Source organism: Pongo abelii, chromosome Y (genome assembly GCF_028885655.2).
Source record: "Pongo abelii isolate AG06213 chromosome Y, NHGRI_mPonAbe1-v2.0_pri, whole genome shotgun sequence".
NCBI lineage: Eukaryota > Metazoa > Chordata > Mammalia > Primates > Hominidae > Pongo > Pongo abelii.
In genome coordinates, this window is record NC_072009.2 from 1,463,495 (window position 1) to 1,488,636 (window position 25,142).

A 25,142-nucleotide genomic window follows, 5' to 3' on the forward strand; every position below is an offset into this window, starting at 1 on the left:
GTTTGAGTACCGGGCAGGCAGCAGGGAGAGTCAGGCAGCAGCCGTGAGCAGGTGGCTCGTCCCCGGCTTGCCAGCAGGCTCCGTGCTCCTTGAAGCAAGCGCTCCAGAGGCTCCGGAAGCCACGGCTGGATTGGAGACAAGATGGGATCCTCAGAGGACCACGCCTATCGCCTCCTTAATGAGTACGCCAACGGCTTCATGGTGTCCCAGGTAGGATAAGCTCTGTGGGACAAGGGGGAATAGACTTCCGTTCATCACACTCACGTTCCATTGTTGGGAGTGTCAATCAAGAAAAATGACGAGTCTCCATCATTTTAGGAGGTTTATTTCCCACAGTGAAAGACGTGCACCCACGACGTAGCCTCAAGATTTCCTGAAGCCATGTGCCCAGGGTGGTTGGGGGACAGCGTGGTTCAATACATTTTACAGAGACATGAGACATCAATCAGTATATGTAAGTACATTGGGCCGGGCGTTGTGGCTCACGCCTGTGATCCCAGCACTTTGGGAGGCTGAGGTGGGCAGATCACCTGAGGTCGGGAGTTCGAGACCAGCCTGACACACACAGAGAAACCCCATCTCGACTAAAAATACAAAATTAGCCAGGTGTGGTGGCAGGTGCCTGTAGTTCCAGCTACTCGGAAGGCTGAGGCAGGAGAATTGCTTGAACCTGGGAGGCGGAAGTTGCAGTGACTGAGATCGTGCCACTGCACTCCAGCCTGGGCGATGGAGCAAGACTTTGTGTCAAAACAAACAAACAAACAACAAGAACAACAAAAAAGAAATAAAGCTTAAATGAAATACATAGGATTACAAACAAGACAATTTTTATTGAACTGCAACTGTTGAAATTTTAAAAACATTTCGTGATAGAGTGGTATATGGAGTAGGGACAGGGGTATATGGTGTAGGGACAGGGGTGACCTGGAGGTTTGGCTGAATTGCTTGAACCTGGGAGGCAGAGGTTGCAGTGAGCTGAGATGGTGCCACTGCACTCCAGCCTGATGACAGAGCGAGACTCCATCTCAAAAAAAAAGGGTCTCACTATGTTGCCCAGTCTGGCCTGCTGCAAAGGGTCTCACTGTGTTGCCAAGGCTGGCCTGCTGCAAAGGGTCTCACTGTGTTGCCCAGGCTGGCCTGCTGCAAAGGGTCTCACTATGTTGCCCAGTCTGGCCTGCTGCAAAGTGTCTCACTGTGTTGCCAAGGCTGGCCTGCTGCAAAGGGTGTCACTGTGTTGTCCAGGCTGGCCTGCTGCCCAGTCTGGCCTGCTGGCATCTTGATGTTGAACTTCCAGCCTCCAGAAGCGTGGTTGTTTATTAACCCAGTAAATAATTGTACTGTGCATTTATAATAGAGGAGAGTTTTTTCAGGGTTCACCCACAGGGAAGCAACACCTCATTCCTTTTTTTTTTTTTTTTTTAATTTTTTTGAGATGGAGTCTTGCTCTGTGGCCCAGGCTGGATTACAGTGGCATGATCTTGGCTCACTGCAACCTATGTCTCCAGAGTTCAGGCGATTCTCCTGCCTCAGCCTCCCGAGTATCTGGGCTTACAGGCACCCACCACCATGCCCAGCTAATTTTTGTATTTTTAGTAGAGATGGGGGTTTCACCATGTTGGCCAGGCTGGTCTCGAACTCCTGACGTCAAGTGATCCGCCCACATTGGTCTCCCAAAGTGCTGGGGTTACAGGCGTGAGCCACTGAAATGTCCAGAGCAGGCAAATCCTTCGAGGCGGAAAGTGGACTGGTGGTTTGCAGAGGCTGAGGAGGACTGCGGAGGGAGTCTTTAACGGAGACAGTGTCCCTTTTTGGGGTGATGCAAATGTTCTGGAACCCGGCAGAAGTGGTGGTTATACAACATCACAAATGTGCTAAATGCCCCTGAATTATGCTTGAAAAGGGTTAATGATGGCTGGGCTCAGCGGGGACACCTGTCATCTCAGCGCTTTGGGGGTCTGAAGCAAGGGAATCGCTTTAGCCCAAGAATTCGAGACCAGTCTGGGCAACATAGTGAGACCCCCCATCTCTACAATTTTTTTTTTTTTTGAGACGGAGTTTTGCTCTGTCGCCCAGGCTGGAGTGCAGTGGTGCGATCTCGGCTCACTGCAAGCTCCCCCTCCCAGGTTCACGCCATTCTCCTGCCTCAGCCTCCCAAGTAGCTGGGACTACAGGTGCCCGCCACCACGCCTGGCTAATTTTTTTTTTGTATTTTTAGTAGAGACGGGGTTTCACCATGTTAGCCAGGATGGGCTCGATTTCCTGACCTCGTGATCCACCCGCCTTGGCCTCCCAAAGTGCTGGGATTACAGGCGTCAGCCACCGTGCCTGGCCAAAAATATTTTAAAAATTAGCCAGGTGGGGTGGTGCACACCTATAGTCTCAGCTACTTGGGAGGTTGAGGTTGGAGGATCGCTGAAGCCTAGTGAGCCGAGATTATGCCACTGCACTCCAGCCTGGGTGTCGCAGTGAGACTCTGTCTCAGAACAAAAACCAAAAAGCAGCATTATCGTGAAAGGGGGTTGTGTGCTGACGGTATTTTGAGACGTCTGCAACCAATCTCATGTGACTTCAAAATATCTGCGGTTTCTCTCTGTCAGCAGGCCACCGGTTTTTTTGTTTGTTTTTTTCCTTTTTTTTTTTTTCAGACAGAGTTTCCCTCTTGTCGCCCAGGCTGGAGCACAGTGGCGCTATCTCGGCTCACTGCAACCTCTGCCTCCCGGGTTCAAGCGATTCTCCTGCCTCAGCCTCCTGAGTAGCTGGGATGACAGGCGGCCGCCACCTTGCCTGGCTAATTTTTATACTTCTAGTATAAAAATTTTATACTTCTAGTAGTAGAGACGGGGTTTCACCATGTTGGTCAGGCTGGTCTGGAACTCCCAACCTCAGGTGATCCAGCTCAGCCTCCAAAGTGCTGTGATGACAGGTGTGAGCCTGAGTACAGGTTTCACCACGCCCAGATAATTTAGTATTTTTAGTAGAGACGGGGTTTCTCCATGTTGGCCAGGCTGGTCACGAACTCCTGACCTCACGTGATCCGCCTGCCTCAGCCTCCCGAAGTGCTAGGATTACAGGCACTCGCCAGCACATCTGGCTAATTTTTCTATTTTTTAGTAGAGGTGGGTTTTCTGTTACTGTCCCAGACAACAGTAATTTGCTACCTTTGCCTCGTTTGACCACAGGCCTCCCGCTGGGGCTACTGACTGCTCATTCAAAGCCTGTCGCTGGTCAAGCGGTGTTCAGGGAGGTGGTTTGGTGGCTTCTAAATCTTGGAAGAACACTCACTTTAAGGCACACGATACCATGTCATGGGAGTTGTCAGAAGTTTCACAGAACCAGAGTTAATGCAGAGTTAATACCACCTTAAGAGGATCAAACTTAGTACACCCTTAACAGAAACAATTAGCTAATGCAGCTTTCGTAGACCAAGAGTGAATATCACCTTAAGAAGATAACATTTAGTATAACCTCGGCCGGGCACAGTGGGTCACACCTGTAATCCCAGCACTTTGGGAGGCCGAGGCGGGCTGATCACAAGGTCAGGAGTTCGAGAACAGCCTGGCCAATATGGTGAAACCCCATCTCTACTAAAAATACAAAAATCACCTGGGCGTGGTGGCGGGCGCCTGTAGTACCAGCTACTTGGGAGGCTGAAGCAGGAGAATCGCTTGAACCCGGGAGGCGGAGGTTGCAGTGAGCCGAGATCGCACCCCTGCACTCCAGCCTGGGGGACACAGCGGGACCCAGTCTCGAAAAACAAAAACAAAAAAAAAAAAGTGGGAAGTAGGGGAGGGATAGCATTGGGACAAATACCTAATGTAGATGATGGGTTGACAGGTGCAGCAAACCACCGTGGCACATGTATACCTATATAACAAACCTGCACGTTCTGCACATGTACCCCAGAACTTAAAGTATAATGATAATAATAAAAAAAACTCTTTGGGAGCAGAAAAAAAAAAAAGATCAAACTTAGCGCACCCTTAACAGAAACAGTTAATGCACCTTTCATAGACCAACAGTGAACTTAGCCATAAGAAGATGACATTTAATAGGCCCTTAAAAGAACAATTAATTGAGACAACCCCGAAAGGAATGAATACAACTTTACTGAATAAAACAGAACACAACGCTAATTTAAAAAGGTTAATACGGACCGGGTGTGGTGGCTCATGCCTGTAATCTCAGCACTTTGGGAGGCCGAGGAGGGAGGATCAGGAGGTCAGGAGATTGAGACCATCCTGGCTAACACGGTGAAACCCCGTCTCTATTAAAAATATTTAAAAAATTAGCAGGGCATGGTGGTGGGCGCCTGTAGTTCCAGCGACTCGGGAGGCTGAGGCATGAGAATCCCTTGAACCCGGGAGGTGGAGCTTGCTGTGAGCCAAGATCGCACCACTGTACTCCAGCCTGGGTGACAGAGCGAGGCTCCATCTCAAAATAAATAAATAAAAAAGAAAAAGGTTCATACAACATCAAAGAACAAGAATTAATATAGCTTTTTTTTTTTTTTGTGACCGAGTCTCACTCTGTTGCCCAGGCTGGAGTGCAGTGACAGGATCTCGGCTCACTGCAACCTCCGCCTCCTGGGTTCAGGCGATTCTCCTGCCTCAGCCTCCCGAACAGGTGGGATTACAGGCATGCACCACCATGCCTGCCTACTTTTTGTATTTTTAGTAGAGATGGGGTTTCACTATGTTGGCCAGGCTGGTGTCGAACTCTTGACCTCAAGTGATCTGCTTGCCTCGGCCTCCCAAAGTGCTGGAATGACAGGCGTGAGCCACTGCACCTGGCCTAATATAACTTTAATAGAAAAGGAGCTAATACAAGCTTAGAATAATAAACTTTATGCAGACTTACTGAAACAGTCAATGCAACCTTAACCAAACAGGAATTGATAACAGTTTAACAAAAAAGCTAATACCACCTGAATAGAGTATATCTTAATACAACTTTCATAAGAACAACAACTAATACACTTTGGGAGACCGAGGCAGGCGGATCACGAGGTCAGGAGATCGAGACCACGGTGAAACCCCGCCTCTACTAAAAATACAAAAAATTAGCCTGGTGTGGTGGCAGGCACCTGTAGTCCCAGCTACTCAGGAGGCTGAGGCAGGAGAATGGCTTGAACCCGGGAGGTGGAGGTTGCTGTGGGGCGCGATCACACCACCGCACTCCAGCCTGGCGACAGAGCGAGACTCTGTCTCAAAAAAATAATGATAATAATAATAAACAAATAAATAAAAATACAAAAAAATACAAAGCATTAGCCGGTTGTGGTGGCACGTGCGTGTAATCCCAGCTACTCGGGAGGCTGGGGCAGGAGAATCACTTGAACCCGGGAGGTGGAGGTTGCAGTGAGCCAAGTTTGCACCACTGCACTCCAGCCTGGGTGACAGAGCAAGACTCCGTCTCAAAAACAAACAAACAAACAAACAAAAAAGATAGTGGTAGGTCTAATCTGTGTTTCCATCCCCATGCTGTTGGCATAACGCTAACTGTGAGTATCCTGGAAGACACGTGGTCTCAAGAAACCATCTTTCCCTGTGGTTTGTTTGTAACTTTCTATCAGTAAGGTTGCCTGAGCCTTGGCACCCATCCAAAACGATGTGTGCAAGAAAAGAAATGCACGGATGATTTATTCTTTTTTTTTTTTTTTGAGACGGAGTCTCACTCTGTTGCCCAGACTGGAGTGCAGTGGTGCGATTTCGGCTCGCTGCAATCTCCACCTCCAGGATTCAAGCAATTCTCCTGCCTCACCCTCCCCAGTAGCTGGGACTACAGGCTCACACCACCATGCCCAGCTAATTTTTATACCTTTTAGTAGAGATGGGGTTTCACCATGTTGGCCAGGTTAGCCCTGAACTCCTGACCTCAGGTGATCTGCCCACCTCGGCCTCCCAGAGTGTTGGGATTACAGGCATGAGCCACCGTGCCGATTTATTCATTTTTTATAGTTTATGTATTATTTGAAGGCATTACCTGATTACTGCTTTATTTTATTTTTATATTTATTTATTTTATTTTTATATTTATTTATCTATTGAGATGGAGTTTCGCTCTTGTTGCCCAGGCTGGAGTGCAGTGGTGCGATCTCGGCTCACTGCAACCTCTGCCTCCCGGGTTCAAGCGATTCTCCTGCCTCAGCCTCCCTAGTAGCTGGTATTACAGGCGCCCGCCACCATGCCTGGCTAACTTTTTGTATTTTCAGTAGGGACGGGGTTTCACCATGTTAGCCAGGCTGGTCTCGATCTCCTGACTTCGTGATCCGCCCGCCTCGGCCTCTCAAACTGTTGGGATTACAGGCGTGAGCCACCGTGCCCAGCTCTTTTTTTTTTTTTTTTTTTTTTTTTTTCAGACAGAGTGTCGCTCTGTCACCGAGGCTGGAGTGCAGTGGCGTGATCTTGGCTCACTGCAACCTCATCTTCCCAGGTTCAAGCAGTTCTCCTGCCTCAGCCTTCCGAGTAGCTGTGATTACAGGCACGTGCCATCGTGCCCAGCTAATTTTTGTATTTTCAGTAAAGACGCGGTTTCACCATGTTGGCCAGGCTGGTCTCGAACTTCTGACCTCGTGATCTGCCAGCCTCGGCCTCCCAAAGTGCTGCGATTACAGGCGTGAGCCATTGCGCTTGACCCCACCCTGTTTTCCATAGCGGTGCAACCTCATTTACAAATGCCTCCCGGCTGGGTGCATTAACTCATGTCTATAATCCCTGAGCTTTGGGAGGTGGGTGGATCACCTGAGGTCAGGAGTTCGAGACCAGCCTGGCCAACATGGTGAAACCCCGTCTCTACTAAAAATACAAAAATTAGCTGGGTATGGTGGCTCATGCCTGTAATCCCAGCTACTCAGGAGCCTGAGGCAGGAGAATTGCTTGAACCTGCTAAGCGGAGGTTGCAGTGAGCCGAGATCACACCATTGCACTCCAGCCTGGCAGACAGAGTAAGACTCTGTCTCAAAAAGAGAGACGGAGGACGGGGCGCTATAGCTCACGCCTGTAATCCCAGCACTTTGGGAGGCCGAGGAGGGTGGATCACTTGAGGTCAGGAGTTCGAGACCAGCCTGGCCAACATGGTGAAACCCCGTCTCTACTAAAAATACAAAAATTAGCCAGGCGTGGTGGAACATACCTGTAATCCCAGCTACTCAGGAGGCTGAGGCAGGAGAATGCCGTGAAGCCGGGAGGCAGAGGTTGCAGTGAGCCAAGACTGTGCCACTGCACTCCAGCCTGGGCGATACAGTGAGACTTCATCTCAAAATAAATAAATTAATTAATTAATAAAAATAAATAAATAAATAAATATGCCTGTTTTCCATAGTGGTGCAACCTCATTTGACTCCTCTCAAAAAAAATAATAAATGAATAAGAATATAAATAAAACAATGCTTTCCTCCCCAGCCTGCCATGGTATGGGGTGTTTCTAAGACTGTGGTTCCCAGGAGGCTGAGGGCTGACCTTTTATTTCCACTCATGCTCCAAGGTTCTCTTCGCCGCCTGCGAGCTGGGCGTGTTTGACCTTCTCGCCGAGGCTCCAGGGCCCCTGGACGTGGCGGCAGTGGCTGCAGGTGTTGGGGCCAACGCCCATGGGACAGAGCTCCTGCTGGACATCTGCGTGTCCCTGAAGCTGCTGAAAGTGGAGACGAGGGGAGGAAAAGGTGAGGACACGGGCGTTTTGAAGGAGGCATTTTAAGTAGGCAGCCCACGTGTTCTGTAAAAAGCGAGACCATTTCCATCCTGGCTCACACGGTGAAACCCCGTCTCTACTAAAAAAATACAAAACATTAGCCAGGCATGGTGGCGGGCACCTGTCGTCCCAGCTACTCAGGAGGCTGAGGCAGGAGAATGGCGTGAACCCGGGAGGCGGAGGTTGCAGTGAGCCGAGATCGGGCCACTGCACTCCAGCTTGGGCGACAGAGTGAGACTCCGTCTGTATTTGCAGGTTTGGGGGTCGTGTAGTTTCTGTGGCAGCTACCGACCTCTGCCCTGGGGACGTCAAAGCTGCCAGAGTGTGAGACCCAGGCTGGCGGATTTCTTGAGCCCAGGAGTTCGAGACCAGCCTGGACCACGTATTTTTAGTAGAGACAGGAGTTCGTCATGTTGGCCAGGCTGGTCTCGAACTCCTGACCTCAGGTGATCCACCCGCCTCGGCCTCCCAAAGTGCTGAGATTACAGGCATGAGCCACCATGTCCAGCCTCAATAGTTATTTTAGACATTCTGTGGAAAGTAATGTACGTTTCCTCTTGAGGCTCATCTGCCTTTGTACTTGCTGCACCCAAACTCCCGATGGGGATTTGTACAAACCGAACCTGACGGGGGTGCTTGCCACCCAGGGTCACCTTTGTGCCTTCCATAGAAGGCTCCAGCTGTACGGGTGTTGGCGCTCCAAGGCGGGAGCAAGACCCCATCTCTAAAAAAGAGATGAGGTTGTAATCATATTGAAATCACGATGTTGCCGAGCTGGGGAGCGTCCGCCGGCAGCAACTCGGAATCTCACTGCTTTTTCCCTTTTTTTGTGTGTGTTTCAGCTTTCTATCGAAACACAGAGCTGTCCAGCGCTTACCTGACCACGGTCAGCCCGACATCACAATGCAGCATGCTGAAGTACATGGGCAGGACCAGCTACCGGTGCTGGGGCCACCTGGCAGATGCTGTGAGGTGGGGGCCGCACCCAGGCAGATGCTGTGAGGTGGGGGCCGCACACAGGCAGATGCTGTGAGGTGGGGGCCGCACCCAGGCAGATGCTGTGAGGTGGGGGCCGCACCCAGGCAGATGCTGTGAGGTGGGGGCCGCACCCAGGCAGATGCTGTGAGGTGGGGGCCGCACCCAGGCAGATGCTGTGAGGTGGGGGCCGCACCCAGGCAGATGCTGTGAGGTGGGGGCCGCACCCAGGCAGATGCTGTGAGGTGGGGGCCGCACCCAGGCAGATGCTGTGAGGTGGGGGCCGCACCCAGGCAGATGCTGTGAGGTGGGGGCCGCACCCAGGCAGATGCTGTGAGGTGGGGGCCGCACCCAGGCAGATGCTGTGAGGTGGGGGCCGCACCCAGGCAGATGCTGTGAGGTGGGGGCCGCACCCAGGCAGATGCTGTGAGGTGGGGGCCGCACCCAGGCAGATGCTGTGAGGTGGGGGCCGCACCCAGGCAGATGCTGTGAGGTGGGGGCCGCATCCAGGCAGATGCTGTGAGGTGGGGGCCGCAGCCAGGCAGATGCTGTGAGGTGGGGGCTGCACCCAGGCAGATGCTGTGAGGTGGGGGCTGCACCCAGGCAGATGCTGTGAGGTGGGGGCTGCACCCAGGCAGATGCTGTGAGGTGGGGGCTGCACCCAGGCAGATGCTGTGAGGTGGGGGCTGCACCCAGGCAGATGCTGTGAGGTGGGGGCTGCACCCAGGCAGATGCTGTGAGGTGGGGGCTGCACCCAGGCAGATGCTGTGAGGTGGGGGCTGCACCCAGGCAGATGCTGTGAGGTGGGGGCTGCATCCAGGCGGTGACCAAGTCTCAGGACTCCCCCCAGGGGCTGGTGAAGAGGCACTGGAGGAGGCCAAAGGGAAGGTTTCTTTTTCTTAGTTTTTTTTTTTTTTTTGAGACGGAGTCTTGCTCTGTCACCCAGGCTGGAGTGCAGTGGCTCCATCTCGGCTCACTGCAAGCTCCGCCTCCCGGGTTCACTCCATTCTCCTGCCTCAGCCTCCCGAGTAGCTGGCACTGCAGGAACCCGCCACCACGCCCGACTAATTTTTTGTATTTTTAGTAGAGACGGGGTTTCACCGTGTTAGCCAGGATGGTCTCGATCTCCTGACCTCGTGATGCACCCGCCTACGTGGTGACAGGCACCTGTAGTCCCAGCTACTCAAGAGGCTAAGGCGGGAGAACTGCTTGAACCCAGAAGGCAGAGTTTGCAGTGAGCTGAGATTGTGCCACTGCACTCCAGCCTGGGCAACAGAGCAAAAACTCTGTCTCAGAAAGAAAGAAAGAAAGAAAGAAAGAAAGAAACAGAGAAAGAGAGAAAGAAAGAGAGAAATACAGAGAGAGAGAGAAAGAGAGAAAGAGAGAAAGAGAGAGAGGAAGGAAGGAAGGGAGGGAGGGAGGGAGGGAGGGAGGGAAAGAAGGGAAATAATGGAAAGAAAGAAAGAGAAGGAAGGAAAGAAGGAAGGAAGGAAGGAAGGAAAGAAAGAGAGAGGGAGGACCTGGACTCAATAGAAAGGAGTGTCTGGGTGGCCAGGTGCGGTAGCCCACGCCTGTAATCCCAGCACTTTGGGAGGCCGAGGTGGGCGGATCACAAGGTCAAGAGACTGAGACCATCCTGGCTAACACGGTGAAACCCCGTCTCTACTAAAAATACAAAAAATTAGCCAGGTGCGGTGGCGGGCGCCTGTAGTACCAGCTACTCGGGAGGCTGAGGCAGGAGAATGGCGTGAACCCGGGAGGCAGAGGTGGCAGTGAGCTGAGATCGCGCCACCGCACTCCAGCCTGGGTGACAGAGCGAGACTTTGTCTCAAAAAAAAAAAAAAAAAAAAAAGAAAGGAATGTCTGGGTTAAGATAGGGGGTTGTGGAGAAAAAGGTTCTTATTATGTAGATACAATTTTCAGGTAGCAGGCTTCAGAAAGAATAGACTGTTACTGTTTCTTACCCGACTTGGTTCTCTCCTGGATCAGAAAAAAGGAAGGAAAAGGAAGGCGATTCTCTCCAGAATGTAGATTTTCTCCACAACAGATAGCTTTACAGGAGTATTTCAAGCTATGGCAAAGAGAACATGTTTGGGGCTAAATTATTTTTATTTCCTTTTTTTTTTTTTTTTTTTTTTTTGAGACAGGGTTTTGCTTTGTTGCCCAGGCTGGAGTGCAGTGGTACGATCTCGACTCACTGCAACCTCCACCTCCCAGGTTTAAGCGATTCTCATGCCTTAACCTCCTGAGTAGCTGGGAGTATAGGCGTCCACCACACCTGGCTGATTGTTTGTGTTTTAGTAGAGACGGGGTTTCACCCTGTCTTTGAGGCTTGTCTCCAACTCCTGAGCTCAGGCTGTCTGCCCCCGTCTTGGCCTCCCAGAGTGTTGGGATTACAGGTGTGAGCCACCACGCCCAGCCTTTTATTTTCTTCTTTATCTGTGATGTGTTGTTATGCCAGAGTCAGGTTGGAAACTGAGCTATGTAATATAGGGTTAAATAAAACCCATGTCACGAGACTTTCTGGTTATAGAGCATTACTCCCCAGACCCCTTAGATAAGAATTTGGGCAAGGAACAAAGAGGTCAGGTGTAACAATTAAGTCCTCAGGTTTAAACAATTAAGCAACAGCTGGCCAGGCGCGGTGGCTCACGCCTGTAATCCCACCACTTTGGGAGGCCGAGGCAGGTGGATCACCTGAGGTCACGAGTTTGAGACCAGCCTGACCAACATGGTGAAACCCTATCTCTACTAAAAAATACAAAAATTAGCCAGGCGTGGTGACGGGTGACTGTAATCCCAGCTACTTGGGAGGCCGAGGCAGGAGAATCACTTGAACCCGGGAGGTGGAGATTGCAGTGAGCCAAGATCGTGCCATTGCACTCCAGCCTGGGCAACACAGCGAGACTCCGTCTCATAAAATAAAATAAGGCCGGGCGCAGTGGCTCACGCCTGTAATCCCACCACTTTGGGAGGCCGAGGCGGGTGGATCACCTGAGGTCACGAGTTCGAGACCAGCCTGAACAACATGGTGAAACCCCGTCTCTACTAAAAATACAAAAATTAACCAGGCGTGGTGGCGGACGCCTGTAGTCCCAGCTACTTGGGAGGCTGAGGCAGGAGAATGGCGTGAACCCGGGAGGTGGTGATTGCAGTGAGCCGAGATCGTGCCATTGCACTCCAGCCTGGGTGACAGAGCGAGACTCCGTCTCATAAAATAAAATAAAATAGTTAAACAACAGCCTTCCCTCTCTTTTCTTAGAGAAGGAAGGAACCAGTACCTGGAGACGTTTGGCGTTCCCGCTGAAGAGCTTTTTACGGCCATCTACAGGTAACACCCATCACTTTGAAACCAACAACCCATATAAGATTCTGTTTATTTTTAAAGGACTTAGGAGACTCAATCCATTTACTCAAATGGCACAACCCAGGAGGAAGTTGCCATTTAGTTTAAAATAACATCCCCCACCCCCACTACTACCCCAGATTTTGCTCGTCTGATGTTTAAATTGATCAGATTCCTGAGGAGGTGCAACTTGACCCTTCCTTCCAAAGGACTACTCACAAACTCAGTGTTTATGTAGAAAATGGAGGCACGGGCCGGGCACAATGGCTCACGCCTGTCATCCCAGCATTTTGGGAGGCCGAGGCGGGCGGACCACCTGAGGTCAGGAGATCAAGACAATCCTGGCCAACATGGTGAAACCCCGTCTCTACTAAAAATACAAAAATTAGCCAGGCGTGGTAGCGGATGCCTGTAATCCCAGCTACTTGGCAGGCTGAGGCAGGAGAACTGCTTGAACCTGGGAGGTGGAGGTTGCAGTGAGCTGAGATTGCACCATTGCACTCCAGCCTGGGCAACAAGGGTGAAACTCCATCTCAAAAAAAAAAAAAAAAAAGGAAAGAAAAGAAAATAGAGGCCCAGTTTTTGATTTGTTCAGAGGTGAAGGTGAGGCCAGCTGAGACCTCAGCTCTTCACTTTGCTTTGTGGACGTGGGCACAGCTTTGGCCTTTGCCTGAAGCTCTTACCTAGAATTCCCAGATGGAGGTGAATTGATGGGCCCGTCCGGTGTTCCAACTGGCTGAGGCATGGAGTAGGGAAGGGTATGAAGGACAAGGGGATGGCTGAGTGGTTTGCCTGCCCCCCAACCTCTCCTCTCCTCCTCTCCTCTCCCCTCCCCTCCCCTCTCCTCTCCTTCCCTCCTGTTCCCTCTCTTTTCCTCTTCCATCCTCCTCTCTTTCTCTCCTTTTCCTTCTCTTCTCTCCTGTCTTTTCCTCTCCACCTTCCCCCTCCTCTCTCCCATCTTCCCTCTCTTGTCTCCTGTCTCTTCTCTCTCCTTCCCTCTCTCCTTTCCTCTCCTCTCCTTTTCCCTCCCATCCCCTTTCATCTTCCTTCTCCTCTTTTCCTCTTCCTTTCTCCTCTCTTTCCTCCTTTCTTTCTCTTCCCTTCTCTCCTCTCTTTTCATTTCCACCTCTCCCTTCCCCTCACTTTGCCTACCTCCTCTCCAGTCTTCTCCTTTCTCTCATCTCTGTTTTCATGCCCCGTGTTTCCCCTCCTTTTCTCCTCCTCTCTTCTCCTTGGTCTGCTTTCCTTTCCCCCTTTTCTCTCTTTCTTTCTTTCTCCTTCCTTCCTTCATTCCTTCCTCTTCCTTCCTTCCTCTCTCTTTCTATCTTTCTTGCTTGCTTGCTGTCTCTTTTTTCCTACCTTCCCTCCTTTCTTCCTTCCTCCCTCCCTCTCTCCTTCCTTCCTTCCCTCCCTCCCACCCTTTCTCCTTCCCTCCCTCCCTTCATTCTGTCCCTCTGTCCCTTGGTCCTTCTTCCTTCGTCCCTCCAACCCACCCTCTTTCATTTCCTCCCTCCGTCACCCATCTCTCCCTTCCGTCCTTCCTCTCTTTCTTTCTTTCTTTCTTCCTTCCTTCTTTCCCTCCCACCCTCCCTCCCTCCTTTCTGTCTTTCTCTTTCTTTCTCTCTTTCTTTTTTCTTCCTTCCTTCCTTTCTTTTTTCTCTCTCTTTCTTTCTTTCTTTCTCTTTCTTTCTCTTTCTTTCTTTCTTTCTTTTTTCTTCCTTCCTTCCTTTCTTTTTATATATATATATATACATGTGTACGTATATGTGAATATATGTATCTGTTTAGTGGGCACAAGTACCCGGGTCTTCCATGCTTACATGTTGCAGCGTGGAGCCTGGGCTTTTAGTGTACCCATCACCTGAATAGTGTCCCTGGTACCTAAGAGGCAATTTTTCAGCCCTCGCTACTCTGAGGCAAACCCCTGCAGCAGAGAGGACAGGAGGAGAGAGGGAGCTGTGGGGAGGAGGAGCAGGAAACGCTTCCAGCACCAGAGCCCTGTCCGCCTCTGTCTGCACCTTTCCCTCTTGGCCTCTTCCCCAGGATGTGTGCACCTCCCACCCCCTTCCTGGATTTGTCCTCTGGAGCTGGGCTCTGTGGATGGGGGAACATATGATTGACCTTCTTCTTAGAAAACATCTAAACTCCTCTTCGGATAGAAATCCCTTCCCATCCAGCGAACAATCGTCCGTTCTGAATCAACTCCAGGTTTCCCAGAGCTGGGTACACTTTGCTGGCTGACCTACGGTTCCCCCATCCCGAATGACTTCCTGTTCCATTTCCCAAATGCAAGCCTTCCAGGTGCACCTGTGGGGTAGAGCTCCGTTCTCAACAGGGGGTTATGTACGCCCTTGCTCTGGACGCTTCCCCGGATCCTCACCCTCTTGACAAGCGTGGTTTTGCACGCCAGGTCCGAGGGCGAGCGGCTACAGTTCATGCTGGCTCTGCAGGAGGTCTGGAGCGTCAACGGGAGAAGCGTGCTGACCGCCTTTGACCTGTCAGTGTTCCCGCTTATGTGTGACCTCGGTGGTAAGTACCCCTCACCCCTAATACCTCGGAGGTGTGGCTCCTGTTCTGTATGGGGAATGTGTTATAAATGCCTTTTATTTTCTCAATTCTGATGCTTGGTAAGTACCCCCTGCCCCCAAAACCTCAGAGCTGTGTCTCCTGTTCTCTATGGAGACTGCGTTAGCAATGTCTTTTTTTTTTTTTTTTTTTTTTTTTTTGAGATGGAGTCTTGCTCTGTCGCACAGGCTGGAGTGCAATGGCACGATCTCAGCTCACTGCAATCTCCACCTCCATCTCAAAAATAAATAAATAAATAAATAAAAGGATGCGTTCATGTCCTTTGCAGGGACATGGATAAAGCTGGAAACCATCATTCTCAGCAAACTATCGCAAGGACAGAAAACCAGACACCGCATGTTCTCACTCATAGATGGGAAATGAACAATGAGAACACACGGACACAGGGAGGCGAACATCACACACCAGGGACTGTCGGGGCCTGGGGGGCTGGGAGGCTGGGGGAGGGAGAGCATTAGGACAAATAGCTAATATAAATGAGGAGTCGATGGGTGCAGCAGACCACCATGGCACGTGGATACTTATGTAACAAAACTACATGTTCTGCACATGCAACCTAGAACTTAAAGTACAATAAAAAGAAAAAGAAAAAAGACCAGACAGGGTGGAAGGACCCAAGTTCCTGGGTTGGACCCTTCACGGGTCAATGGTGTGTGGAGGGTGAGCGACGTCTCTCAGGTTCATCTCTGAGGGTCAAACAAGCTGTGTCCCCTTCCAGGTGGGGCTGGAGCTGTGGCTAAGGAATGCATGTCCCTGTACCCTGGATGTAAGGTCACCGTTTTTGACATCCCAGAAGTGGTGTGGACGGCAAAGCAGCACTTCTCATTCCAGGAGGAAGAACAGATTGACTTCCAGGAAGGTGTGTTTGTGTCTGTGGGGAAGCAGAGACGTGTCTCACGGCTTCTCCAGGGGGGCTGGATGCTTCTGGGAAATGATGAGGATGTGATGTGGTTTCCTTCTCGCTCCTGACAATACCCTCAAGTCAACACTGTCTGTTATTCATGGTGGATGGAAAGCTGGGTGTAGGCATAGTTTTCTTACAATTATCATTATTATTAGTTTTGATACAGAGTCTTGCTTTGTCGCCCAGGCTGGAGTGCAGTGGTGCAACCTCAACTCACTGCAACCTCCATCTCCTGGGTTCAAGCAATCCTTGTGCCTCAGTCTCCAGAGTAGCTGGGATTACAGGCAGCCACCACCACGCCCGGCTAATTTTTTATTTTTACTAGAGACGGAGTTTCACCATGTTGGCCAGGCTGGTCTAGACCTCCCAATCTCAGGTGATCTGCCCACCTCGGCCTCCCAAAGTGCTGGGATTACAGGCATGAGCCACTGTGCCCGATTGGGTAAATTCTTTAGTGGTGAATTCTGAGATTTTGTTACACCTGTCTCCCGAGCAGTGTGCACTGTACTCAATGTGTAGTCTTTTCAAAAACTTATTTTATTTTATTTATATATTTTTGAGACAGAGTTTGCATCGGTCGCCCAGGCTGGAGTATAGTGGCACAATCTCGGCTCACTGCACCCTCCATCTCCCCAGTTCAAGCAATTCTCCTGCCTCAGCCTCCTGAGTAGCTGGATTACAGTGCCTGCTACCACACCTGAGTAATTTTTGTATTTTTTTAGTAGAGACAGGGTTTCATCATGTTGGCCAGGCTGGTCTCGAACTCCTGACCTCGGGTGATCTGCCTGCCTCAGCCTCCTAAAGTGCTGGGATTACAGGCGTGAGCCACTGTGCCCGGCCTTTCTTTTTCTTTTTCTTTTTTTTTTTTTTTTTTTGAGAGTCTTTTTCCCTCACCCACCTCCCACATTTCACCCTGAGTCCCCAAAATTCACTGTATCATTCATACACCTTTGCATCCTCATAGCTTAGTTCCCTCTTATAAGTGAGACCATCTGATACTTGGTTTTTCATTCTTGAGTTACTTCACTTAAAACAGCAGCCTCCAACTCCATCCGAGTTGCTGCAAAGGGCATTATTTCGTTCCGTTTTATGGCTGAGTTGTATTCCATGGAGAAAACACCAAATGTAAATAGCTTGCTCATGGGAGGCTGAGATGAGATCTGAAGGATGAGAAGAACCCGGTTTGTGTGAAAGAAACAACCTTGTTGGCTGGGCACAGTGGCTCACACCTGTAATCCCAGCACTTTGGGAGGCCAAGGCAGGCAGATCACAAGGTCAAGAGATCGAGACCATCCTGGCTAACACGGTGAAACCCCGTCTCTACTAACAATACAAAAATTAGCTGGATATGGTGGCGCGTGCCTGTAGTCCCAGCTACTTGAGGCTGAGGTAGGAGAATCGCTTGAACTGGGAGGCGGAGGTTGCAGTGAGCCGAGATCCCGCCACTGCACTCCAGCCTGGCGACAAAGTGACACGCCATCTTAAAAAAAAAAAAAAATAGAGCATTGTTTTAGGAACAGTCAGTGCATGCCGAGGTCCTGAGTTGGAAAACGCTTTAAGATTTCCTATTACAGCGTCTATTGTCCTGTCTTCATGCTACTCTCTAAGAGTGTTACGAGTTAAGGTCCAGGCCCGGCACGGTGGCTCACGCCTGTAATCCCAGCACTTTGGGAGCCCAAGGTGGCGGATAACGAGGTCAGGAGATCGAGACCATCCTGGCTAACACGGTGAAACCCCGTCTCTACTAAAAATACAAAAAAAATTAGCCGGGCGTGGTGGCGGGCGCCTGTAGTCCCAGCTACTCAGGAGACTGAGGCAGAAGAATGACGTGAACCCGGGAGGCGGAGCTTGCAGTGAGCCGAGATTGCACCACTGCACTCCAGCCTGGGTGACACAGCGAGACTCCATCTCAGAAAAAAAAAAAAAAAAAAAAGAGGTAAGGCCCAGTGCAGTGACTTGTTTGTCATCCAAGCACTTTGGGAGGCTGAGGTGGGTGGATCACTTCAGCCTAGAAGTTCAGCACCAGCCTGGGTGACATGGTGAGAACCTGTATCTACAAAAAAAAAAAAAAAAAAATTAGCCAGGTGTAGCAGTGCACACCTGTGGTCCCAGGTGTTCGGGAGGCAGAGGTGGGAAGATTGCTTGAGCCTGGGAGGTGGAGGCTGCAGTGAGCCATGATCGAGCCACTGCACTCCAGCCTGGGCGACAGAGTGAGACTCTGTCTCAAAAATAGAAAAAAAAAAAAGAGTTTGTAGCAGGGCTTGTTGGTTGGATAGGACCTGAGAGAAAATGTTTTTTTGTTCATGGTTTTGCAACCTCAACAACTGTTAGGATACCTTATGGTTTAAAGGGAAGCATCCAGGCTTGAAATCTGGAAGCCTGTATGTGACTTCCGTTTACCATGAGACTCCAGGAAAACTGCCTAACTTCCGTGACACACAGTCATATCATTTCTTTTTTCTTTCTTTTTTCATTTTTTTTTGAGACTGAGTTTTGCTCTTGTTGCCCAGGCTGGAGTGCAATGGTGGGATCTTGGCTCACTGCAACCTCCACCTCCCAGGTTCGAGAGATTCTCCTGCCTCAGCCTCTCGAGTAGCTGGGATTACAGGCATGCACCACCACATCCAGCTAATTTTTTTTTTTTTTTTTTTGAGATGGAGTCTCACTCTGTTGCCCAGGCTGGAGTGCGGTGACAGATCTCTGCTCCCTTCAAGCTCCACCTCCCAGGTTCACGCCATTCTCCTGCCTCAGCCTCCCAAGTAGCTGGGACTACAGGCACCCCCCACCACACCCGGCTAATTTTTTGTATTTTTAGTAGAGGCGGAGTTTCACTGTGTTAGCCAGGATGGTCTCGATCTCCTGACCGCGTGATCCGCCCACCTCAGCCTCCCAAAGTGCTGGGATTACAGGTGTGAGCCATCGTGCCTGGCCTTTTTTTGTATTTTTACTACAGATGGGTTTTCACCATGTTGACCAGGCTGGTCTCAAACTCCTGACCTCAGGAGATCTGCCCGCCTTGGCCTCCCAACGTGCTGGGATTACAGGTGTGAGCCACTATGCCCAGCCTTTTTGTATTTTTAGTAGAGATGGAGTTTCATCACGTTGGCCAGGTTGGTCTTGAACTCTTGACCTCAGGTGATCCGCGTGCCTCAGCCTCCCAAAGTGCTGGGATTACAGGCATGAGCCACCGCGCCTGGCCTTTTTTTTGTATTTTTAGTAGAGATGGGGTTTCACCGTGTTGACCAGGCTGGTCTCAAACTCCTGACCTTAGGAGATCCACCCGCCTCAGCCTCCCAAAGTGCTGGGATTACAGGTGTGAGCCACCGTGCCCAGCCAGTCATATCATTTCTGCAGTGAGGGGTGTGGCCAGGGTCTCCACGACTACCTTCAGTTTCAATAATTCACTAGAAGGACCCACTGAGATCAGAAAATCCATCATACTCATAGTTATATTTATGACAATGAAAGAATACAGATGCATATCAGCAAAGGAGAAAGGAGCATGGGATAGAGTTCGGGAGAAATAACACGTGAGCTTCTGGTTGTCTTCTCCCAGTGGAGCTGTGGACAGCAATTAATTCCCCCAAAAACAAGGTTTGATGACACACACCACTCACTGCCAGCCTGAAGAGCCTCCGTAAGCCCTGACATCCAAGGTGATCCTGTTGCTCAAAGCTCCTATAGTAAATCCCACTGTTAGTACAAACTATCCTGGGTGGCCCAGAGACCCAGCTGAACAAAGATACCCTTGTGGGGTAGGACATTCTTAGAGATTAGACTTGCCAATAAAATGCCAATCCTCTCTTTAGAATGTGGAGGGTTTGGACAACACAGGCCTGCTGAGTTAACCCCCGCCCCCCTTTTTTTTTTTTGAGATGGAGTCTCGCTCTGTCACCCAGACTGGAGTGCAGTGGCGTGATCTAAGCTCACTGCAACCTCTGCTTCCCAGGTTCAAGCAATTTTTTGCCTCAGCCCCCTAAGTAGCTGAGATTACAGCCGCCCATCACCATGCCTGACTAATTTTTTGTATTTTTAGTAGAGACAGGGTTTCACTATCTCGGCCAGGCTGGTCTTGAATTCCTGACCTCGTGATCCACCTGCCTCGGCCTCCCAGAGTGCTGGGGATTACAGGGGTGAGCCACCGTGCCTGGCCTGAGTTAACTCTTTTTTTTCTTTTTTCTTTTTTCTTTTTTTTTTGAGATGGAGTCTCGCTCTGTCGCCAAGGCTGGAGTGCAGTGGTGCGATCTCGGCTCACTGCAACCTCCACCTCCCGGGTTCATGCCATTCTCCTGCCTCAGCCTCAAGAGTAGCTGGGACTACAGGCACCCGCCACCATGCCTGGCTAATTTTTTTGTATTTTTAGTAGAGACAGGGTTTCACCGTGTTAGCCAGCATGGTCTCAATCTCCTGACCTCGTGATCTGCTTGCCTCAGGCTCCCAAAGTGCTGGGATTACAGGTGTGAGCCACTGAGCCCGGCCTTTTTTTTTTTTTTTTTTTTTTTTGAGACGGAGTCTCGCTCTGTTGCCCAGGCTGGAGTGCAGTGGCATGATCTCAGCTCACTGCAACCTCTGCCTCCTGGGTTCAAGCAATTCTCTGCCTCATCCTCCCAAGTAGCTGAGATTATAGGCGCCCACCACCATGCCCAGCCAATTTTTGTATTTTTAGTATGGATGGGGTTTCACCATTTTGGCCAGGCTGGTCTTGAACTCCCGACTTCGTGATCCACCTGCCTCGGCCCCCCAAAGTGCTAGGATTACAGGAATGAGCCACCGCGCCTGGCCTGAGCTAACTATTTACTGCACAGAGCTCACCAAGATCTCTCCCAAGACTGGCACCTTATAATTTTGCGGGAAAACTATGACGAGACTTGAGTGTTTGACATCGCACACACATAAAGGGTCAGTCTTGCGTATTTACTTTAAATGTGGAGAACAGGTCTTGACTGTAGGTTCAGTTCAACTCATCAGTTAGGAGCTGCTGACCGAATTCCCAGGGACTCCTGGAATCCGCAGCTTTGGGTGATATCAGCAGCTGTACTTTTGCAGGGGACATCAGAAAGAAAGAAAGAGATAACATGGGCCAGGCACAGTGGCTCACGCCTGTAATCCCAGCACTTTGGGAGGCTGAGGCGGGCAGATCACCTGAGGTTGGGAGTTCGAGACCAGCCTCAGCAACATGGAGAAATCCTGTCTCTACTAAAAATACAAAAATTAGCTGGGCATGGTGGCACGTGCCTGTAGTCCCAGCTACTCAGGAGACTGAGGCAGGAGAATCGCTTGAACGCAGGAGGTCGAGGTTGCGGTGAGCAGACATCACACCATTGCACTCCAGCCTGGGCGACAGGAGCAAAACTTCATCTCAAAAAACAAACAAAAAACAAAAAGAAAGAAATCATATTATGATTTTTTTTTAAAGGAGAAGGAGAGAAAGAGGCCACACTTATCATTCAGTATTTTCTTATTTTTCTCCTGAGCCTTTTTGTTTTTCAAGTCTAGGTCTGCAGGTCACTAGCCTGGAAAACCTGGGAAAGGTTTGACCCATTCAGGTGACCTTTTGTGCCTGGAATAGGTTTAGTCAAATGGGATTGGATTGCAGGCTGACCTCAGGGTGCCTGCCCTGTGTTCCAGGGGATTTCTTTAAAGACCCTCTTCCGGAAGCAGATCTGTATATCCTGGCCAGGATCCTCCATGACTGGGCAGACGGAAAGTGCTCACACCTGCTGGAGAGGATCTACCACAGTTGCAAGCCAGGTAAGTTGTGGGGTTTGCATTTCAGCGTGTGCTTGTGACTTGGGGCAGAATTGCAGGAGTCACATTCAGAAGGCAGACACTGAAATCATCCCACAGGTAAGTGTAGACATCCTGCCCAATGGCTTTCCTTTTAGATAACGACCTGCAATAAATAGGGTCCTAATTTCTATTCTATTGATAAAACCACATAAAGATGGAAAAAGTGAAAGGTCCTCTGAAACTTCAGTGGCCTCATTTTGATGAAATTCTTTCAGAATTAGGCTAGTATTTGTGTGTGTGATGAGGACAGTGCCCCACTGACTTCTGAGGTCCACTCATCCTGATGGTTCATGAGGATGTGGGCACAGCCTCTGTGTGTGTGTTGTGGACAGTGTCCCAGTTCTTCTGTGAGGTCCACCCATCCTGATGCTTCATGAGGACGTGGGCACAGCCTTTGTGTATGTGTTGGGGACAGTGTCCCAGTTCTCCTGTGAGGTCCACCCATCCTGATGCTTCATGAGGATGTGGGCACAGCCTCTGTGTGTGATGGGGGCAGTGTCCCAGTTCTCCTGTGAGGTCCATCCATCCTGATGCTTCATGACGATGTGCACGCAGCCTCTGTGTGTGTGATGAGGACAGTGTCCCAGTGTGCTGTGAGGTCCACCCATCCTGATGGTTCATGAGGATGTGGGCACAGCCTTTGTGTATGTGTTGGGGACAGTGTCCCAGTTCTACTGTGAGGTCCACCCATCCTGATGCTTCATGAGGACGTGGGCACAGCCTCTGTGTATGTGTTGGGGACAGTGTCCCAGTTCTCCTGTGAGGTCCACCCATCCTGATGCTTCATGAGGACGTGGGCACAGCCTTTGTGTATGTGTTGGGGACAGTGTCCCAGTTCTCCTGTGAGGTCCACCCATCCTGATGCTTCATGAGGATGTGGGCACAGCCTCTGTGTATGTGTTGGGGACAGTGTCCCAGTTCTCCTGTGAGGTCCACCCATCCTGATGCTTCATGAGGACGTGGGCACAGCCTTTGTGTATGTGTTGGGGACAGTGTCCCAGTTCTCCTGTGAGGTCCACCCATCCTGATGCTTCATGAGGATGTGGGCACAGCCTCTGTGTGTGATGGGGGCAGTGTCCCAGTTCTCCTGTGAGGTCCATCCATCCTGATGCTTCATGACGATGTGCACACAGCCTCTGTGTGTGTGATGAGGACAGTGTCCCAGTGTGCTGTGAGGTCCACCCATCCTGATGGTTCATGAGGATGTGGGCACAGCCTCTGTGTGTGTGTTGTGGACAGTGTCCCAGTTCTACTGTGAGGTCCACCCATCCTGATGCTTCATGAGGACGTGGGCACAGCCTCTGTGTATGTGTTGGGGACAGTGTCCCAGTTCTCCTGTGAGGTCCACCCATCCTGATGCTTCATGAGGATGTGGGCACAGCCTCTGTGTGTGATGGGGGCAGTGTCCCAGTTCTGTGAGGTCCATCCATCCTGATGCTTCATGACGATGTGCACACAGCCTCTGTGTGTGTGATGAGGACAGTGTCCCAGTGTGCTGTGAGGTCCACCCATCCTGATGGTTCATGAGGATGTGGGCACAGCCTCTGTGTGTGTGTTGTGGACAGTGTCCCAGTTCTCCTGTGAGGTCCACCCATCCTGATGCTTCATGAGGATGTGGGCACAGCCTCTGTGTGTGTGTTGTGGACAGTGTCCCAGTTCTCCTGTGAGGTCCACCCATCCTGATGCTTCATGAGGATGTGGGCACAGCCTCTGTGTGTGATGGGGGCAGTGTCCCAGTTCTGTGAGGTCCATCCATCCTGATGCTTCATGACGATGTGCACACAGCCTCTGTGTGTGTGATGAGGACAATGTCCCAGTGTGCTGTGAGGTCCACCCATCCTGATGGTTCATGAGGATGTGGGCACAGCCTCTGTGTGTAATTGGGACAGCATCCCGGTGTCCTGTGACGTCCATGCATCCTGATGGCCCATGAGGACGTGGGCACAGCCTCTGTGTGTGTGATGGGGACAGTGTCCCAGTTCTCCTGTGAGGTCCACCCATCCTAATGGTTCATGAGGACGTGGGCACAGCCTCTGTGTGTAATGGGGACAGCATCCCAGTGTCCTGTGAGGTCCATGCATCCTGATGGTTCACGAGGACATGGGCACAGCCTCCATGTGTATGTTCGTGATGGTGTCCCAGTTCTGCTGTGAGGTCCACCCATCCTGATGGTCCATGAGGACATGAGCACAGCCTCTGTGTGTGTGTTGGGGACAGTGTCCCAGCTCTCCTGTGAGGTCCACCCATCCTGATGCTTTATGGGGACGTGGGCACAGCCTCTGTGTGTGTGTGATGGGGACAGTGTCCCAGTGTCCTGTGAGGTCCATCCATCCTGATGGTTCATGAGGACATGGGCACAGCCTCTATGTGTGTGATGAGGACAGTGTCCCAGCGTCCTGTGAGGTCCACCCATCCTGGTGATCCATGAGGACGTGGGCACAGCCTCTGAGTGTGTGATGGGGACAGTGCCCCGACTGTCCTCTGAGGTCTGGCTGTCCTTATGGTTCACTGGGACTTTGGCACAGTCTGTCTGTGTGTTTGTGTGTGATGTGGACTGTGCCCCTCCCTTTCTAGGTGGTGGCATTCTGGTAATTGAAAGCCTCCTGGATGAAGACAGGCGGGGTCCTCTGCTCACGCAGCTCTACTCTCTGAACATGCTTGTGCAGACGGAAGGACAGGAGAGGACCCCCACCCACTACCACATGCTCCTTTCTTCTGCTGGCTTCAGAGACTTCCAGTTTAAGAAAACAGGAGCCATTTATGATGCCATTCTAGCCAGGAAATAACTTTTTCTTGTGATCTGGAACTACCGTCAAAGCACACAAGACATAATAATAAAGAGATGTATCTCCAGTGGCTTCTTGTTCTTGGTGTTCACACAATAAGTGACTGGAGGCTTCTGTGCACAGGGTTGGACTGCTTCTACTTTGTAGATTATTTCCCAGGCTTTACTGAGGACCACGCTGATGGGGGTGTGAGCTCAGCTTTGACATTGACTGTAGGCAAAGTTTTGGTCCTCTTCATGCAGTAACATGGGACTGCAGTGTTCACCTTGAGGGGTGTCTGTTAGAAGCTTCACCCAGAACAGAACTTTGGCACTGGTTTTGGACGTAGCAACTATAGGTGTCTATGAAATATGAGGTTCTCCTTTCAGGCTGCCTTGCACAGCTCTGTGACTCATTAGTGATGCCATTTCAACAGTGAGAAAGGTGAGGCTTTCTGTCTCTCTCTCTTTCTGCCTCAGACAGTCCCGTCTGTCTCTCCTGTATGGATCTGTACTCAGATATTTTCATGTAGCCACCATGAGAACACAGCCATTTGCCACCAGATTAGATCACGCCCCATCTGTGGATACAGAGAAATCAGCAGAAGATGCTACAGAAGAGGAAAATATTTCCCTCCTACCAATCTCATACCCATTTCTCCCTGGGCCTCTTCCACGATGTCAACAAGGTTTTCTACTTCTTGTTTTCCTCTAGTGTACATTTTAGATTATTTTGGTACTTTCTTTACTCTCAGTCTAAACATTTTTTTTTTCAACTAAAAAGATGAGAAAACACAACAAAATGGAATAATCGTCAAACCAAGTTGTTGTGGGTTGAATTCTGTTCCCCAAAAGATATGTCCAGGCTGTGGCCCCTGGAACCTGTGAATGGGATCTTATTTAGAAGTAAGATCTTTGCTGATGAAATCAAGTTAAGATGAGGCCATTAGGATGAGCTCTAAATCCAATATGACTGATGTGCTTATAAGAAAACAAGAGACACAGAAACACACAGAAGAGAGGGGAAAATGCCACATGAGGACACAGACACAGGTGAGAAGGCCACATGGAGACAGAGGCAGAGACTAGAG

At 50.5% G+C, this 25,142-nt stretch overlaps 1 protein-coding gene across 3 annotated transcripts; it reads left to right on the forward strand.

The window, feature by feature from the left end:
• Positions 1-24,140, forward strand: LOC129047217 (acetylserotonin O-methyltransferase). 3 transcript variants are annotated; one of them, XM_054545351.1, is made up of 9 exons: positions 142-210; positions 7,483-7,657; positions 8,529-8,658; positions 11,924-11,992; positions 14,418-14,536; positions 14,862-14,943; positions 15,310-15,452; positions 21,126-21,248; positions 23,862-24,140. In XM_054545351.1, the coding sequence occupies exons 1-9, from the start codon at positions 142-144 to the stop codon at positions 24,071-24,073; spliced, it is 1,122 nt and encodes a 373-aa protein (XP_054401326.1). In that variant the 3' UTR covers positions 24,074-24,140. The 3 variants fall into 3 exon arrangements, with proteins under 3 accessions (XP_054401327.1, XP_054401328.1, XP_054401326.1); XM_054545352.2 differs by lacking the exon at positions 14,862-14,943 and having other exon boundaries at positions 1-210; positions 15,312-15,452; XM_054545353.1 differs by lacking the exons at positions 14,862-14,943; positions 15,310-15,452 and having other exon boundaries at positions 75-210.
• Positions 24,141-25,142: the final 1,002 nt, after the last annotated feature.

Excerpts from the sequence above, each read along its gene's own strand:
- LOC129047217 (XM_054545351.1), top strand. The coding sequence starts at position 142 with ATGGGATCCTCAGAGGACCACGCCTATCGCCTCCTTAATGAGTACGCC. Across the intron at positions 14,537-14,861 it reads GCTTATGTGTGACCTCGGTG|GGACATGGATAAAGCTGGAA; the intron begins GTAAGTACCCCT and ends TGTCCTTTGCAG. Across the intron at positions 15,453-21,125 it reads ACAGATTGACTTCCAGGAAG|GGGATTTCTTTAAAGACCCT; the intron begins GTGTGTTTGTGT and ends CCTGTGTTCCAG.